The sequence below is a fragment of the Ptiloglossa arizonensis genome, chromosome 2 (genome assembly GCF_051014685.1).
Source record: "Ptiloglossa arizonensis isolate GNS036 chromosome 2, iyPtiAriz1_principal, whole genome shotgun sequence".
Taxonomy (NCBI): Eukaryota; Metazoa; Arthropoda; class Insecta; order Hymenoptera; family Colletidae; genus Ptiloglossa; species Ptiloglossa arizonensis.
In genome coordinates, this window is record NC_135049.1 from 14,277,685 (window position 1) to 14,296,591 (window position 18,907).

Sequence of the window (18,907 nt, forward strand, 5' to 3'; positions counted from 1 at the left end):
ACTTCAAACTTTGAATTTACAATTAAATTAAAATCATTTATTATTTAACGATTAATCAAAGTTCAGAACATAAGTGTATACAATTACAGACTCTACTTCATGGTCAAGATAAAGAAGTAAAATCTCCTTCGACCGAACCAGTTATTAACCACAATGTTTCAAGGAAAAGGGGAAAAACAATATTCCATGAAATAAGTCTCGCACGGAACGAATGTTTCCGTTGATAGTCGCTACGCGAGAGGACGAGCCCGAAAAGGAACAGCTCGTTTGCCCGTTATTAAACAAACGATTACTCACTGAGCGCCGAACTTGGAACAATCTCTTTCGAAATGGTTCACGACGACTAAAATCTACCGAGTTGTAAATCGCGATTTCGAGAAGATTCCATGGATCTCGAACGATGACGGTGAGCCTGCTCGATTGAAAAACTGTGCGATTTTCGCGATGGCTGCCACTTTGCCCTCTTGCCGATGGAATAAGTGTGTCACGGCCAGCCGGTAGTAGGAACGACGCTCGTTCAGTCGAGCCAGGAAAGCTTCTGTGCCGATATACACGACCGAAAGGTGAGTGTACAGCAAAATGCTACCTTTGTACGTGTATGTAGACATACACGGTGAACGCAGAGGGAGAGAAAAAGTACTATTCTATATAGAAGCAATACATAGCAAACGGCGTTGCAGGTGGAGGAGGTTATTACGAGCATCGCCTCTCTCTCTGTCTCCTTTCCCTTCTCTCGGCACGACGTCTCCCTCCTTCTCCCTCGCGCTGGTTTTCTAACGCGCTCCCTCGATGTGCCAGACTCATTTAACCTTTATGAGCCCGAGTACGACACGAGAGAGAAAGAGGAGAGGACTGCACGGGAGCCTAGTACGAAAGGATCGGTCGTCGTGGAGTGTTCACCCTACCCGACGGCGTAAAGCATTTTTAATTTAGTAAATTCGAAATACCGGTACGCTTACTCATCGGGACGAGTTCGTGAAACGTACGTACGCGCGTAAAGCCCGCGGAACGAGTAAACGAAAAGTTTCGCACCGGGAAGGGGTTTGCGCAGGGATTGTGTATTAGATACGGAGTTAGATCGGGCGTTCGTTCTTTACGCTCCGCGCCGAGTTTTTCTCGTCCGAATGGCCGAACCGTTTTTACACAAAGCACGCGACTCACAATGTAAACAAACGGCTCGACTCGCTCGACCTTAAGCGAAATATCGGTGCGTCGGGAGACCCGCTGCTAACGAAGCCAGCTGTAATACAGTCGAAATTTATTTCTTATTTAAACACGGAAGTATCGAGGATGTTACATCGGCTGAAAAATGTTATATTTTTTTTCAATATTGAGCGTTTACCGAACGTAACAACGTCGTCGTTTCGTTTTAAGTTCGCGCGCGCACGAACCTAATAGTTCGAGTTCGATGTAACTGCGTTTTATTTACTATTGCTACTTCTGATACGAACAGGGAATTCGTATTGCGTTTCTCTCGTTACGAACGCACACTCGCGATCGCAGACACACACCGGAGCCTCTTATGAATATTTATTGCTGAAACGCCGCCTCCTTGTACACTTTCTTCCGCATCCGCGCAATATTTTTCAGCCGGTACTCGATCACACGTACGCGTCTCGTTCTGTCGCTCGGTTCCTATGCGCGCAAAGAGGTCTGCGAACAAGGAGGAGGTGAAAGAGGCAACGTGCGGAGGTGGCAGTGCGGAGGCACTGGCGAAAGAGTCGTTGAACTACAAAACAACAGACGTAGACGACCGGCCTAAAAACCTCGGAGGAAGAGGCGGCCTCTCGATTTGTCTCGCTCCGCGCCTGGTAATTGCAGCTTGCTTCTTCAACGTTAAATGTCCTTCTTCCTGGCGGTCGATGAAAGGACGGGGCGACAGGAGTATCAGACTCAATGAGACGTAAACGCGCGGAAATTAATACGAGTATAATGAGGGGTGGAATGGAGAGCCCTTCCTCGCGTACTGTACGTATCAAATGCAACGTTCTTGCATTAAGGTAAATGCATCTAATTTCCACACTAACCTGCTCGCCGATACTTTCAATTAATTCCGTTAACGTGATTATTAACGGTTTGATAAAAGCCTTACTTTTTTATTTTTATTTTTAGTAAGTCATGTACTTCGTATCGATTGATATTGGTGACATTGCAGCAATTTTCTTAGACACGATAAAATAAAATCGTACGGAAGCAACGATAGCGCGTTCACGGCGAGAGTGTTGGACGTTGAACAATTTCGTTTCGATTTTACAAACGTCCGTTCGAAAAGCAATTGTGCTTTTCTCGCTACGTTGTGGAATTCTTTTACATTGTTGGCTCGTTTCGTGAGAATTTAAATATAAAATAAACTGTTCGTTTTGCAAAGAGAAAACAAAAAAAGGTATTGTTTCACCACTGTTGTTACCATTGTTTTTTCTTCCGATTCGACGAATCTATTGTCGAAAAATGTATCTTACTTATCCTTTTGCCCGCGATTTCGTTACAGCGTATTACAAAATGGCTCCTACGATTCATTTATTATCGCGGTCAAAATATCAGGGCGACCCTGTATTTATACGGTCTCCTAAATAAATGTCGAACTCATTTCGGTATATTTGCCTAGAGAATATATTTGGAGCTTGTATAACTCAAGCAAAGGGTCACAGTGAGACAATATTAAAAATAGAACGAAACAAGAATTAGGGTGCCAGTAAAATTAGCTAAACTGAGTCCCAAATGTTTCGAATTAAATATTTGGATTCGGTGCTCCGAGTCGTAAATTCTAATTCGAACAAAATAATAATAATTAAGGACACTTAGAGCGCAACTGAAACGAAGGGAACATACACGTGGTAAAATCGTCAAGTCTCGGCGGGAATTTTTCCCCGTTTACTAATTTCAAATCGAGGGTATATGGATTCGAACGAGACCGAAATAAATTTAAAGAAACATTGGCACGAACAGCTGTAGGTCAAGACAGCTGAATTTCATTGCTCCGTTTCGTGAAACCTCGGATCATTTTAATGCACTTTTGCTGTAAGTATTCTTATTTATGAATGACAACCAACAAGCCACACCAGAGTTCCCGTATACACAGTGGCCGCCACCTATGCGCGCGTCGGGAGCGTGGGCTGTCTTATTTCGCTTTTTCTAAACATGCGAGCGCGATTGTAATTGCGAAACTTCTCAATGAATCTAGATTCCTTGGCAAAATTGTGTAACTCCGAACACGAAGCCGAGAAAGCAAATCGATCCTCGTACAGAAAGGACGGAGGTCGTTGAAACAGGATAGCTTCAAGCCTTTGAAATGAAATATTGTCTTTCGGTGTTACATCGATGCTAAATACTAATCGCGTATCGTAGTTTACACGTACCAGTTTCGACCGTGCCACAAGGCCAACGTCTGTCAACTATGCTCGCGCGTTTTATCGCGGCAACAACGAAAACCTACAAACGAGGTCGCGTCCAAGTCAAAAGAGAAAGGCAATGTACCCAGAACCGTCCATTAATATGCGGAAGAATGTGACGTGGTTTCGCACAGCCGATGGAAAATTGATGCTTCTAAGTTTAATCGTGATAGTCACGTCTGCAATTTCGAATGCTCCCGCAAACAGTTCTATTTCCGTTGCATATTTTTAACCTTTAACCGGATGGTGACGCACTTACGATCGTCTGGGTTCCTTGCGTTTCAAATAGAAACGAGAATGCGTTTTCTGTTCGCGACAAAGCCATAGAACTCTTCTTTACACGATTCCACTGTTATCTACAGGTCTATCGAGTGTTTTGTAAAATAAGAACCCGAACATCGGATGTGTGCTAATACGAAGTTACGTTACAAAAGGGTAAACGTAAATTGTACGTCAACGGTGAAGAAACGTAATAAGTAACGTTTGCCTTTTCTTTCTTTTTTGGTTATAGAAAGTAACATTGTTGCCTTTCGTTCAAAATTTATTTCGTATTTAAAATCGAAGTACTTTTGAAATAATCATTTTCTTATTCCACAAGCTGTATTTAATTTTAGTACTTGTTTTAATAAAATGCTAGACCTACAATTTCATGTTTCTCTTCTCAAGTGTCGTTTTCCCATTTCTCTCGTCCTCCTTCAAATTTTACATTAAAATTTTATTCTTTATACTGTACACTACTGAAGTAGATTCAAATAATACAAAATAAAAACGTTTAAAATATTTATACAATTACACTCCCGTTTATTTCGGCTGAAATTATTCAAACTTATATTTTCGTTCGTATAATTACCTACGTGCCTCCCGATAACTTTGTCTCGCGTCTAACAGACTTCGAAGAATTTGTTAATGGCGTTACCCCCACGTATTTACGCGCTTTCTCCGGCAGCAGTTTGTTCTACTTCGACACAGAATCTTTTATTTACACAGACGGATTATGCAAAGAACTTTCCAAAGTGTAAAATGCACACCGCTAAAAAAAAAAATCGCGGAATCAACATCTACACCGTTTCTATACTGATAAATCTTCGGATTCGTACAGCTTTCGTTCGACATTCTGTTACAATAAGTGGAGAATCGCCCCCCATTGAAACAAACCGCGGCAACGTGCGATTTTCTCTGTCCCAGAAACGATTCTGATTAGAATGGTGACGTAACGAACGCGTATGCATCGTAAATGACCCATCCAGATTATTTCTACTCTATACCGCCTATCATCCGTGTCCGTGGACACGTTTTGCTCGCGCAACGTAACCTCACTTTTTCACGAAGCTCCGTCCGTTGGATTTCACCCACTGCCAAACGATTCTTTTAAAACATTCAAATGTATGTTTATGTATCCCCCGGCTCCGATCAATCGAATCTCCCGTTTTTAGTTCACACGGACGCTGTATCGTCAGCGGTTACGACATAATCATTACAATCTACGAGAGATAACCTGAACGAGTCTAAAGTCCAATAAGGTGAAAAAGAAAATTTCGTTATCATTCGCGTCCAACGTACGATATATTTTCTCAAGCGGCCGTTCCTCGAAGCCCCATTTTCGAGGCTTCCCTTGCTATAAGGTGGTTTTCTCGAACATTATATATATATATCACATACCATATATATACAGATATATATATATGTATTTATATACATAGATATGTGTGTATATATATATACACACACCACCGTATATGTACATATATATATATATATATGCGTGTATATGGTATATAGACAAGGGGTTGCAATACCTCGTGTGACGCAGCAGCAACTCGAAGGGTGGGGACTCTGCCGTGTATGTGCGCCTTCTCCCTACTGTATATAATGCTCCCTCCACCTATCACCCTTCCCTTCGCCCTCTAACCCGACTGCCCACCTTCCGACTCTCCCCATCGCCCCTATTCTCCCCACCGATATTCACTCCCGACGCCCCTCTGTGTATCCCAGCGACGTTGCCGGGTGTTACATAATAGCTGGGCGGTGTTGCCAGGTTTCTACGGACGACACGCAACGTTGCCAACTCGAACCGGTGTACCATGTCGGGCTGCCTGTTCGCCTGGCTTGCCTGCCTGCCTACCTACCTACCTACCTACCCACCAGTCTGGCTAAGCTCAGCCCAGACCCGTATTCAGGATCTTTGGACACCAGCTCCGTTGTAATTAGACGGGCCTTCGTAAAATTGGCTGGAATAAAGTACACGCGGAATAACTTCTATCCCGCGACACGTTTCGCTTCAACTTTTTTTAACGATTGCGTTCGAGCGTACTCGAGATAACGATATTATTTTTCAAACGTTCGAACTTGATAGAAACTGTTTTTGTTTACTTCTTTATTTAATTTCCATCGTACACTCGTGGATACGATTAATGAAAAATAAATTGCGAGATTGATTCGATGCAAAAGTTTTTTTCCATCACCGATCGGTTCGCCGGCGAAAAGGTTAATACTGGTCGCACGTTGAAGATATTTCTTACAGGACGCACCTGAATGCCTATAGAGTTGTTTCAATAGCGTATCGCGGCGATCCCATGTCTCGAGGAATGCTCTATGATTAAAGTCAAGATTATAGAAATTTGCATCGCATCGAGATTTACAGTGCTGCTCCTGTGGAATTGAACGAGTATCTCGCGGGGCGATCGTTACTACGTTTTTTTTTTCAATATTCATATTCTTACGGTTTCACGTGAAGAGTGTTCTCGCGTTCGGTTGCATTTATCGTGTAGGTATTTACGCGTTGGGAGAAGTCGACAGTGAGATATGCGATTTTTACCACCGAAAAGGCGATGTCTTTATTTGACCGATCTATTATGGCAATTCCCTTTGTCCCTGAGAACTTGGGCCCTTCCCTAGTCCGGATGTCTCGGGCCTGGTTCCGGATCTCAGATTACCAGGCCCCTCGAGGCGTTTCGAACGGAGCCTCGCTCTACTTATTCCATGCTTGAAAAATATCAACTGAATATGGTGAGAAAGATTCAGTTGTTCTCCTCTCTTCATGTATTAACCTCTTGGGCCCGTTACGCATTAATTTTCCATTCAATAAAGTATCGAAGGAAATTAAAATAAACCAACTGTTATTAAATAATACACCGAGTGTTTGTAATTAATAACGGAAGAAGAAAATTCAACTTCAATTGAGTTTCTATCCGATCGTATCCTGGAAATTGTTCCCCGAAAATGTACTTAACATCTCAAAGATACTAAGAAACGTGCTAATTCGTTCTATCATTTAAAGGAACCTGACGAAGACGAATTGTACTATTCGGAACAATGAATGTCGCGATAAGAAAAAGGAAACGCTGTTAACGGTATTATTATTCTCCTTCGTAATCTTAATATATCAACCAACCATAATCCACGATCTTACATGGCTTATCAGATGTTTTGCCGAAGCGTGACTAACCATATTTGGAATTGTTATATGTATATAAGAAAAAAATACCGATAGAGGACAAATGACTTTAAAATAGTCAATTGCATTAAAATATTCATTACGCGAATGTGTGTACGAATCGTACAATGCAATTAGTGTAACAATACAGTGCTGTTACAGCACTGCAGGAAAATATATATATATATATATATAAAAAAAAAAACAAAAAAAACGAACGAATAAATAAAACCTAAAAGTTCAATGGCCAAACGATGAAAAACAACAAGGCCCCGTGCGAAGAATACAATAATACAAAGGTCCCGAATGTGTAATACGATACAATTAAGTCGGCACAGGATCCCGTGAAGTGGGGTTATTTTTTTAATATGAAAGGTAAGGCCTTGAAATCTACAAAAACGTACGTTCTGACAGGCCCCACGGTGAAGCGACGTTGCCAATTTCATTGCGGTGCGCACTCCCGGCAACGTCGCTGCAAACTCTATCGATTCCAGATCTACAATTTCTCGTGAGCCCTCTGGGTCACTCGAGCACGTTTCCGTGGCATGGTACGTGACTACAAAAACTATTACATCCTTTACCAAAAGTTACAAAGGGAAAAAAAAAGAAGAAAAGAAATAAAAAAAATAAAAAAGGAAGTAACCCTCGAGTATTCGTCTCAAGGGAATACGTTCTGTTTTGTTTCGAATTTCTCGCCCTTCAAAAAGTTGAAAAAGCAATCTATTAATACCAAACAACGTAACTAAACGTTACATCCTCCGAAAGAAAACAGGAAAGTTCAGCAAGTGGGGTGTTCGAGATACACGGTTATTTTTGGGGTTGCTGCAGGACTACGGAGTCGTAGAAGGTGAACACTAATAGCGAGAGAACAAAGTAAAGAACGAACAGGGCGAGATGTACTGCGAACTATAACAAGAGTAAAGAAAAATGTACCTGTTTTCAATTTTTCTGTTTGATTTTGTAAAGCGTTCTTTTTTCATTCCTACATACGCGATAAATTCATATTCCATGTATTCAATAATTACAGCTGAGTAATTTAATGGTCGTTTTGTTGTAATATAAAATCTCGAATAAAATATAAAGGAATATTGAAAATATTTGGTACCGTTATTCGTGTATGCTACATACTTTAAACAAAAATGAGGACACTCGCGTTTAACAACTATTAAACAAGGTCACTGAACGGTATACTCGTTCCATTCGATTTTATACTACTGAACGATGCTTGAACAAGGGTAAATGATTTTGTAAAGATTCTTGAAACCAAATTTTCGATTAGGGAATATTTCTCAATATATTGCCGCAAAACGTGGAACGCCGTAATAGAAGTAAGAGCAAGATTAAAACAAATCGTTGCAATACTTTCATCCATACTGTGCAAAGAATTGTGCAATTGAAGTACCTTTATCTATTGCGTTCTTACGTTACAGAAGCCGCACTTGCAAGAAAGAGTTACTTTGCTACTTGCTACTTATGCACGAAAATACATTGTCCTAGAAAATTCAAGAATATTGTAACAATCTGTAAACACTTTAAATATAAAGAAACTTGCAATTCCAAGCTCCAAGTTGCTCGAGAAAAAATTGATTTTCAGATAATGTAACGAAAATTGTTTAATCGATTGCAAACCGACTATAAGTGTATAATAAAACCGTGTAACTTAAGGTTTTAAATATATATTAAAATAGTGTTTCTTAATAAAATGTACGGTCAGAAAATATTTTATGGTCACTGTTCGTGCTTCTTTTTCTCTTTTCGGAAATTCCATGGATTTCTATTTAATTTGCTGACGAAATAAGGGACATTCGTACAAGTCGTAAAAATACAAGTGAGAAGCAGGAAAATGTTGAGGTCAAGTTATGAGCCTCGGATGGTCGATGTTTTCGGGACGTCTCGTATGCCATCCACCACCTTCGTGAACTCAGCGCCTTAGCCGGTGAAAGTCAGTCGTGTATTCTATGTGGCGAAGAGCCCTTGGATACATACGACGACTACATGTTCACGTACATACACGTATATTTACGTATACCATTCCATGTACATCCTGGCATTATGCAGAGACATGCATAGACTGCATTGTTGTATAAGTATTATACACACTTGACGCATTATAAACTATTCAAACCGATAGCGAGTACCGGATGGTTCTGTCTCGTGTCATACTGGGATCGACTACAAACTTGAAAACTCTAAGAACGGAGACATAATAGACATAACATACGTACAAACGTAACATAGACAAATGTATTGTTCAGGGCTTCTGTTGATAACGACTTCGCGCAAAGAGAGCGTTCGTAGCGAGCGTTCGAAGGGAACATCGAACGCGTTTCTCTAAATTTTATTATTAGCGAAATGTAGATTTTATTCAACAATTTCGAACGAACGAGTCACTGTTCGTATTATACTTTTCGCAATTCACTCACGGAACCTACCTATCCTATATAAAAGTCATCGAATACGGAGCACCGAACTGTTACAGTTACATAAACGATTATGTCACGAATTAATTCGAATTCCTTAGAAACGGGCGAATTTCGTCAACACTTCGAAAGAAAAACCTCCGTATCGGGATCCTTTGGATGGCGAAGGAACGACCAACTAATGTGCGAGTTCGCAGAACGATGATCGAGGCAAGTATACGGAGTGCTCCGTTTACCAAGCTGCCAACTCAGTCGGTTCGCTGTGTGAGAGGGCAAAAGATGCGACGTTGCCGTGCCAACACACGTAAACGACCGGCGCAGAAACGGCAACATTGCAAAACGAGAGACACGCTGCGAGACACGAAGGAGAAGGCAACGTAGTCGTTTCGGTCTGAAACGCAATGCCGGCCACTTGCCAGATACCGTACCACACACCAGGGTCGATGGATGAAGAAATTTGGCGGTATCGGCTTCTTCGTGCAGGTGTTCTCGGGAAGACCACGATGTCTTAAATCCCAATACCCTTTCGCGTTGTCAAAACGACAGGGAACACGAGGGAATTACAATACGTTTTTACGCTCGCGCTGTACTCGCCACGAGTACCGATCGAAGCTACATCGAAGTGAACACTGCTCGAAGAGGTATCCTACGCTTTCGGTATTGTGCGCGATATTGAAACGTTCGAACCGATCGCGTTAGAGTAGAAGACTTTAAGCGTTCCTGTTTGCGTGCGTAGTTCAAGTGATACACACAAAGAAATGAAATATCAAAGGCAAAGAGAGCACCTCGACGTTCCTAGTTTCCCTCGTCTACGGGGTGCCGCGGATGTAATTAGCTGCGTCTCGACGACATAACGCGTTCAGGGAACTGCTTTCCAAATAACTGCGCGATTTTCGACCCTATGTATTCATTCGTATTAAAGCTGACGCTGCGTCGTCGAACAGCTCTTACGCTATTCTTCCAAGAATAATGTCGATACGGGGAAACTTTACAGCTATTTCAAGAAAGTTCCACGTCTCGTAGAATCTATACCATTTGGATAACATTCGTGTATGTAAACGACGGGTAGTTTTCACGTGTTCCTTAGAAAATAATTCGCTTTACGAATATCGTACGAAATGCGTGAATCACTTAAGACACATTTCGCCAAAGAAACGAGGAATTCGATCGTCGCTGTAAGGAAGAAAAAGCCGCACAAGGCACCAAGTCTCTGTACATATAGAGAGTATGTAACTTGGATACATATTTGTGACAGCTCGTAGATCATCGTAGCTGCACCAACACACCAAAATACGTGTGACTGGAGGTTGTCGAAGAGTCGAAGGTTTTCGGATGGGTGACGTCGAGTGGAAGACGAGGACGAGGCGCAGAGGGAAGGTGGGGTGAACATGGGGTGCAGGGGCGCGGTAGGGTATGGGGTGGGGAGAGATGGGGCAGAGTGAGGCTGGAGAAGGGGAGGTGGTCGACCACGCGCGATCAATATAACAAAATACGCCGGCACCCGCTCTCACACATATATGTACGCGTGCGCGCTCACACGTACATTCTCAAGCATTCTGTCAATACATCGACCTACACATACGCATAAATTGTAAATATAATCTAAACGTGCACAGCTCAAGTCGAATGCACATGTATGAAAGCTGCGTATACTCTTATCTCCGTGTGAACATAAATTGCAAACGCGGTACGTGTGCATATTACTTGTGCACAGGCATATATACGTAGGCACACTCGATGGATACGGTTATATCTCGTGTACAATGTGCGCAGAGAAATTCGGAGGTACATTATATGTCATGCGTGTACGTGCAGGAGAAACGTACATTTCGGTAAGGGAGTGTAACACGCTGCAGGAATACGATGTATATACTGCACGCATAAGAATGTAGCGGTCGTGCGTTTCAAAACACATTGTCGAATCAAACTCGGATTTCGTACGTATACGAATAAGAAAATGGTTAAAGGTGTACGCGAGATTTGGCACAATTTTTATTTCCATGAATAATATTTTAGGCCTTTGTACATATTTTTATCCGTTGTCGCGTAAAACTTTTCTTTAAAAATTGAACGCGAAAAGAATATACACCGATCGTTACATACAAACGAGGAAAAATTTATATTTTCAGGAGAGTTTGTCGAAATTTAATTGACTGTAGAAAAAATTGAAAAAATATTTCCTATTGCGTAAGAAAATCATATTTCTACCTAGTATAATGATAGCAAGAATATTGTGCATTCTTTAAAAATATTAAATTTAATATTATAAAGAGTATAAAGTTTCCTATAAAGTTGTACCAAAACGCTTAGTAGAACGATTGACTAATTTAGTTTAGCCCACTATAAGCCACAAATCATTTCAAATAATAAAATTCTTTAATATTTTCCACGTAGTTAAGTTTTCTTTTTATAAAAATGATTTGTAGCTTTTGTTTTTACTATAACAGTTCACATATGAAAATAAATATTGCTACTATAATAAATAATGCAATTATGTAAAATCAATTCAACTCTATAAAGATGAAATAAGAAAATAGTGTTGACTTAATATTTTTAAAAGAAATTTAATTCTTTTAAATGCAGTAAGTAATGTAACCTAAATGAGTCAATAAAAGAAATAATGTTTGAATTTTGTCGTTTTTATAATTTCTTGAATTAGAAACAAGATGTACAATATAAAGTAATAAAACTCAATGTGAACAAAACTATTAGAAAACGAATAAACGATCAAAACGTGTGCCTTGAAATTTTCATATCCTCGATACAAAAATTATGTAATTGTATGTTACGTTCGTTGAAATTATGATTTCAAAAATATACTCGAACAAATATTACACTACGCGTACGGCACGTTTCGAGAAACGAGAGGTCAACGGCGTAACGACGCCACCCGCCATTTTAAGGACGAACCTTTAAGGCTATAACGCACGGTAGACGACCATAAGAACGTAGCCAGTGTACATACAAACGAAGTATCGCCAGCTGGCACGTAAAATGTGGTGTTGCTGACAATACGAATATGCACCAACGTGTATGTTTCAAAAAGAAAAATTAATAGTACAATGAAACCTAGGATCCTTACTAAAAACATGAAATTCATAGCTTCTTCGAAACTAATTATTCTCTGTTACTAAAAATCCCACATTACTTCTTGGGGCTTAATCAAGGCATTTAAATTAATTTATGATTGGAAACTTTTCTTTCTAATTTCAGTGAAACTATCAATTCATAAAAATGCCTCGTTATCTTACGGGGACTATGTGTTCTAAAATAGTTCCAGGTTCTCTAAACGTAAAAAGAAATTGTAACGTAATTATGACTAGAGACACCATAAAAAAAGTACCGACTAAATTCACAAATAGTAGGAAATATATTTGAATTAAATTATATAAATTGGATGCGTAAGCAGTATTATACAATCTATTGTGCGGTGGAATCGTTATATAAAGTTGAAAGCGATGTATTTTTTCATAAATTTTTCAATTTTTGTTGTCTATTTGATAGATAATGAAAATGTAAAGAATTTTAGTTTTATAGTATTATTTGCACTACAATATTCCACGCGATACGTGTCTCGTTCTTTCATGTAAGTCTCCGCAAATTGAGCGACACTGCGCCACGTCACCGTTAGTTTTCACTTCTGTTTTCCTACTTCGATCTCTGCTCTTTAACAATTCTACCTGTATTGTAGATACATTGGTATTTTATATACCATATATTTCTACTTTATACATGCAAATGAGAATAGAATATTAAAAAAGTGAATATTTTTTACACGAACTACTAAGCAACTGTATATTTACGAAAATATAGATAAAACAACTTACGTAGATACTATTAACGTATGTTTAAATTTACTTTGGTGTAATTCGATTAAAAATGATAAAAATTTTAACTCTATACGAATGGACACGTTAATAAAAAGTTGTTAAAAGAACGTACCATGTATCTTTTCCAAAATTATTTCATCATTTTCTTTAAAATTATAAATTGCACTTAAAGTATTTTCAGATCCAGTATTTGTAGACTGATTGAAGATTTACTAAAAATTGCAGTAGGTTCCCACTAAAGTAAGAAACTACATAATTCCTCGCTATAAAATTCAACGAATAAGTTATCGAAATAGATACAAATGAATTATATTAAACGAAAAACTTATCCCGACTATCAAAATCTTACAGTATACTTTCTTTTATAAATGCCTAATAAAATATAAGATTTAAATTAAATATATTTTGCAATACTTGTAGTACTACTACAACAGTGAAGCAATTACTGCGAAGTGATTTTTGTTTAATTAAATGTTCATTTTCATCTTATTCGATGCTTTCTTTCCTAAACCCACGAAACGTGTACTCTGTTTGGATCCACAATTTGAGCGCCACTGTCGAACAATAACTTCGTGCCGCTGCGAGCTCTCAAAATGGCTGTCCTCAGCTATTATTACTTCGGGAAAAAACAAATGACGGCGCGCTCACGCTACGAGGAGAGGAGAGACAGCCAAGGCTCTCTGTACATCGCACGTTTGTACGCGCGCGCACGTGCGTACGTGTGTGTATATGGTGTGGGTGTGTATAGACGCGTTCAGAATCCTCGATCTACGTACGGAGTCAAAAACATTGAGTGCACCTTACGTGTTCCTGAATTCCGGTTCTATCAAACTGATAATGTTCCTTCGTTACACGAAAACATAAACAAACCTGTAAATAATGAATAATTCGCGCGACTTTCGTCGATGTTTATTTACAGGTCACAAAACATTGTACACAGTACTTTATACTAGGGATTGGCTAGCAGACGGGATAAAGCCTGGCAGACGCTACACAGGCACGACCATGGAGTCGTAAAATTCTAGACAAAATTATTGTTGACCGTGCCTTGACTGCGGCAGCAATGAAGGTATCCTACTGTCTATCCTTAAATGTATGCACGGGGACCGTATTTCCTTTTCGAGAAGTTCATCATGAAATTACAGTTCACGGTAAATTGGGAATATTTGAAAAAATCGAAAGGCCTGTAAATCTCTTTTGGCGTCCCAAGGTTTGCGTCTACACTAAACACGACACGGTTACGAGGTACGTCGTAAATGGAAAACTAAGCGTGTACTTTGTGCATATTAGGAATGTATGCTTAAAATTTGTTGTATTTTGTGTGTGTGTATGTGTCAGCTTATACATATATGAGTATGTAACGCATTTACAGTTACGTAAGTGGCCTTTTGTTAAAGGCATGTGAAATAAACGAGAAAAGAAACTTACCGTTTGAAATGCTCTCGTATGCGATCCTCTCGGATGTTTTCCGGCAGATTTCCAACCCACAGGTGACGTGTCTCTCTAACCATTTTGCTCCGAACTCTTCATTTGGGATCGGATGTTGTGGTATCGTTTGGCGGCACTGTACAACGACACACAACTTCGCCCGACGCTAATCACGGCACTCTCACCACACCACCGATATTCAATACCGCCAGCGGGCCGGCTAAGAAAACCTCTTTTCTCCTCACCCTATTACTCTAAATTTTCCTCGTTTCGCGAGAAATCAATGATCCGTTTGGTACTCCGAACGACACAATTGATTTCCAATTCGATTCACGAGAAACTCGTGTAGCTCGCGACGCACACGCGATAAGACGAAGGAACCGTTACGTGTATTCCACGACGAAGGAAGGAGCTTCCTCCCACTTCGACACTCTCAATTTAATCACTGGCAACAAACAGATTATCACTAGTCACTAGCCGGAAGGTAGTGACCCCAAGCAGGACGAGTGCTGTCGTCAGGGCAGCGCCGTGGAACGATCGGCCGATAGAAGAGGGTGGCAACGGAGCTCTCGCGATAAAATTTTTGCGTCGCGACGCACGCCGACGACGACGACGACAACGACGACGACGACGAAGACGAAGAGGAGAAGGAGGAGCCTTGATAGTGGACACCACTGATGACAACGGCTACAAAGATCAGGACCGTTGCCGAACACCACATCGTATACCACTGAATCGCGTATGAAGAAAGGCGATTAATCACACGTCACACCAAGCACACCGAGCACAACGCGCGGGCGATACATCCCACGCATATTTGTTGAGCAGAATCACACTCGCGTCGATCTACGTAATTTTATGCCTCGTTCTTGTCGAACACCGACAAGGAGGCTATGTACGCTGAAACTCTCGCGAAACCCCACTAAAAACAATCGATCTACCGACGATAGAACCGTTGCTTTTTCTTCCTGTTAAATTTCAACGCGTAACCTTTCCGCGCACGACACTACTTTTTTTTCTTTTTCCTTCTTTCTTTATTCACTTAGCGTAGTTGCTTCTATCACATCACTGAATTTTCACCGCTCGGACCTCGTTAATGGAATTATACGTCGAATATATTTTTTTGATGAAAGCGAGTCGCGGCTTCTCTCTACCTTTCCCGCGATCGAATAACTTGTGTCACGTAACGTGCATTAATCGAACAAATTAATCGTATTGGCAAACTCGATCGCTACGATGCACGTTTGTATATGTACGTCTTAAACGCACTCACTTCGTTCACTCGGGCCATGTAACGCGGATGGAGCTGACTTCGCTCCTCCTCACTGCACTACACTACTCGGAGTGACGTCACCGTGGCGGGAGCGTAGTATGGCTCGCTGGCTAGTATCTCTGTTTGGTCCGGTAGTGGGGAACACCGCGTAGGGGAACGAAACGAGTCTACCTCGAAAAGCGGCGGCGGCTTGCAATCGCGATCGTCGCCCGCCAGCCGGTGAAGTGTGCCCCTGGTGGGGGAAACTTTTCGTGCGTCCCCGGAGGGGAGAGAGTGGAAGGGACTCGTTCGAATCGAAGCAAGGACAGGTAGGGAGAACTCGGGACTCCGGGAGAGAAGGGATAACGGGTCGAACGAGCTAACCCGAACCCCCAAGCCGCGCTCGTCCCTTTCGAGCCACTTCTGTCTCTCTCATCGCTACCTCTCCTCCCGGCTCTTCCCGTCTCTTCCGATCGTCGCTCCTTCACCCTCTGCCCCTCTTAACGAATCACCCAGCACCCCGTCGTCCCGTCCTCTTTTCACCGCTTCTCTTCCTACTCTGTCGCTACTTCGTCCTCTTCCTCCTACCTTGTTCCACCGCCGCCGTCGCCTCTCAACCGCCATCTTTGTTGTACGCTCTCTCTTTCCATCCTGCTCTCTCCAGGGCCGGTTTAGGGGCAGCCAATTACCCGGGGCATCGATACTTTCTACAAAGAATAAAGACGGAAAATCGGATTATTACGAAAATAAAAGTACTTAACTTTGTGACGTGCTCTCTAATCAAGGTAGTAACGATCAAACAAACGCGTCGGTTCGATGGCGCGTACGAGCTAATAAAAGATTTACCTGCCCGATCGCTTTGTGTGTAAATACCGTAGATCAGAATTATTGCGGAATAAGACATCTAAATAGTTTGACATTCCTTCGACGTTATAATTCGATCATTTTTACGACGAAAACGGAATATGTGCAGAAATTATTATTATGTAGTCGTTATTGAATTATTAATATGTACGTCTGAACGTATTTCGTCCGACTCGAATAATCTCGTTTAAAGTATTCATTTATATTAAAAATAGTCAGTAATAAATTTATATATGTACATATAAAAAATAAATTGCGTTAAATATTGAACAATTTATATATGTAATAGATAAAAATGTACCGCAAACTGTTGTATAAGTTATTTTAGAATATTATTAAGGATCGTATTTTACACGATATTGCGATTCTATTCAATTGACTTAATTTTATTCCTGAAGTACAGTAAATATATTCAAATATAAATCAAGATATGAGAATAATAACTTTTTGAATTAGGTAGGGTGCCAGACTGCGTTTAGCCGAACCTGTTCTTACTCCATCTTGTTTCCGCTAAAATCGCGTCAAAGTCGTAGATTCATGACGTCGATGTAGTGCCTTCGACTTCACAAGACCTACTGTTCGTTTATCCTTTCGTGACGTACCTTCTTCTCATAGTTCACGACAGTCTGCTCATACGGAATTAACTCTATTGGCGACAATACTAAACGTCCGTTTGTCGGTTGCAGTACGTCATCGAGGTTAGAGAAAGCGATTTCTGTCGCAGTCGAAACGCTTCGTCCGAAAACGGAGGCAATTTCATGACTGTTTCGTACTGACAACGTTGTGAGAACGTTCCGAATGAGAAACGCGTATTGCGTGTTTTGTGCTGGTGATTTATAAGACACCTCCTACATAAAGCGTCTTCGTATAAAAATATCCATTTCTTTAAACTTAGGTCGTATTTTCTATTAAATAAATTTACAGTTAATTATTCGGGATATTTATCATAAAATATTTGAAGAATTGCTTATCAATGTCTTAACGTATTCGTCATTATTAATTTTAGAACTTAGATTGATTTATTGAATGTAATATTTGTATTATGTGCTGCATATTATTAAATAAATGCGCAAACAATTATGTACATTTTCATAAAATATCCTAAAAATTCTCAAATATCTGATATGTTTCTCAAAACCACTGTATTTAGGACAACAATATTAGACATTTGAAAAATATCACCTAATTATTAATTTTATATATTAAATACGAAATTGTAATACGAATGTAACGAAGTGTCTTTAACATCTTTGTGTCAATGATAAAAAATAATACTGGTCAAGGCGATTTGAATCTTCAAAACTGGTTTGTTGTTTTTAGAAATATATAAATTTATAAATATATATTTTTATCGAGTATAAAATAGGATTTTAAATAGTAATTTTAATATTAATAGTAATATATAAAAAGCTACTTAATGTGTATGGACAATCTGTTATACATATATATATTAGTAGCCTAGAAAAAAGGTTGATGTGTATTTTATGTGTAGTAGTTTCGTTAAATTTATGTTAAGAATTATCTAAAACGACAATTTACTACTTATCACATAACCTTCCTTCTTCGTCCTTCATTGGACCATTGACCGCATATATTTTATTTCTTTGAAGGTTATAATATCGTCATCTATAGAACAAAAGAATACATGTCTAAAAATATTTAATATTTAAATTTGATAATAAGAATACTGTACGCATTGAAAACCATTTTACCTCTCATATTAGATATGCACATATGTATGTACATACGTATGATGTACGTAGCAACGAAAAAATAAAACTTTTTAAAAGAAACTAATTTCCACATTTTGTATTAATTATTGAAATGTTAGCATGATGAAAGAATACCACTGTGCCACTAATTAATATGTACTATATACTGTATTAATCTCAACATTAATAAATTAAAATTGAGAAAAGAAACGTTCAATTTTATATTAATCTAATAATTACCCTGCATGAAATTTAAGCAAGTTGATTTAGAACTATGTATATATGTTCAACACATTGCATAATATTTTTTATTAATTTATACAACATTTGAATGATTTAATTGTGCAGGCTTGGTAAACTGATGGTGTCACGAAAAGAATCGTCTAACTGACACTTAGCGCCATCTATGAAGGACAATCATTAATGATCGATCAGTTACCAACAGTAAACACAAACAACAATTCAGTATCGAACAAACAAAGTTGTTTATTTCATATATCTGAATGTATGTAATTGTTACCCTTCATTATCAGTTTTCACGTGTACGGTGCTATTTAACCTTTTTTTTATAATATTATA

At 39.6% G+C, this 18,907-nt stretch overlaps 1 protein-coding gene and 1 long non-coding RNA gene across 7 annotated transcripts in view; one reads left to right on the forward strand and one right to left on the reverse strand.

Moving 5' to 3' along the window:
- Nucleotides 1-14,637, reverse strand: part of LOC143143504 (uncharacterized) — a 109,492-nt gene extending 94,855 nt beyond the window's left edge. For 4 of the 5 annotated variants that reach the window (XM_076304798.1, XM_076304799.1, XM_076304800.1 and 1 more), the window contains exon 1: nt 14,501-14,637. In XM_076304798.1, coding sequence (XP_076160913.1) covers nt 14,501-14,583 — 83 coding nt within the window. In that variant the 5' untranslated portion in view covers nt 14,584-14,637. The remainder of the gene's footprint in view (nt 1-14,500) is intronic. The other variant, XM_076304801.1, reaches the window with a different exon arrangement.
- Nucleotides 894-2,389, forward strand: LOC143155355 (uncharacterized). Of its 2 annotated transcripts, none has more exons than XR_012994386.1 (2): nt 894-2,000; nt 2,113-2,389. It is a non-coding gene; the product is annotated as an uncharacterized LOC143155355 (long non-coding RNA). The 2 variants fall into 2 exon arrangements; XR_012994387.1 differs by having other exon boundaries at nt 894-1,968.
- Nucleotides 14,638-18,907: the final 4,270 nt, after the last annotated feature.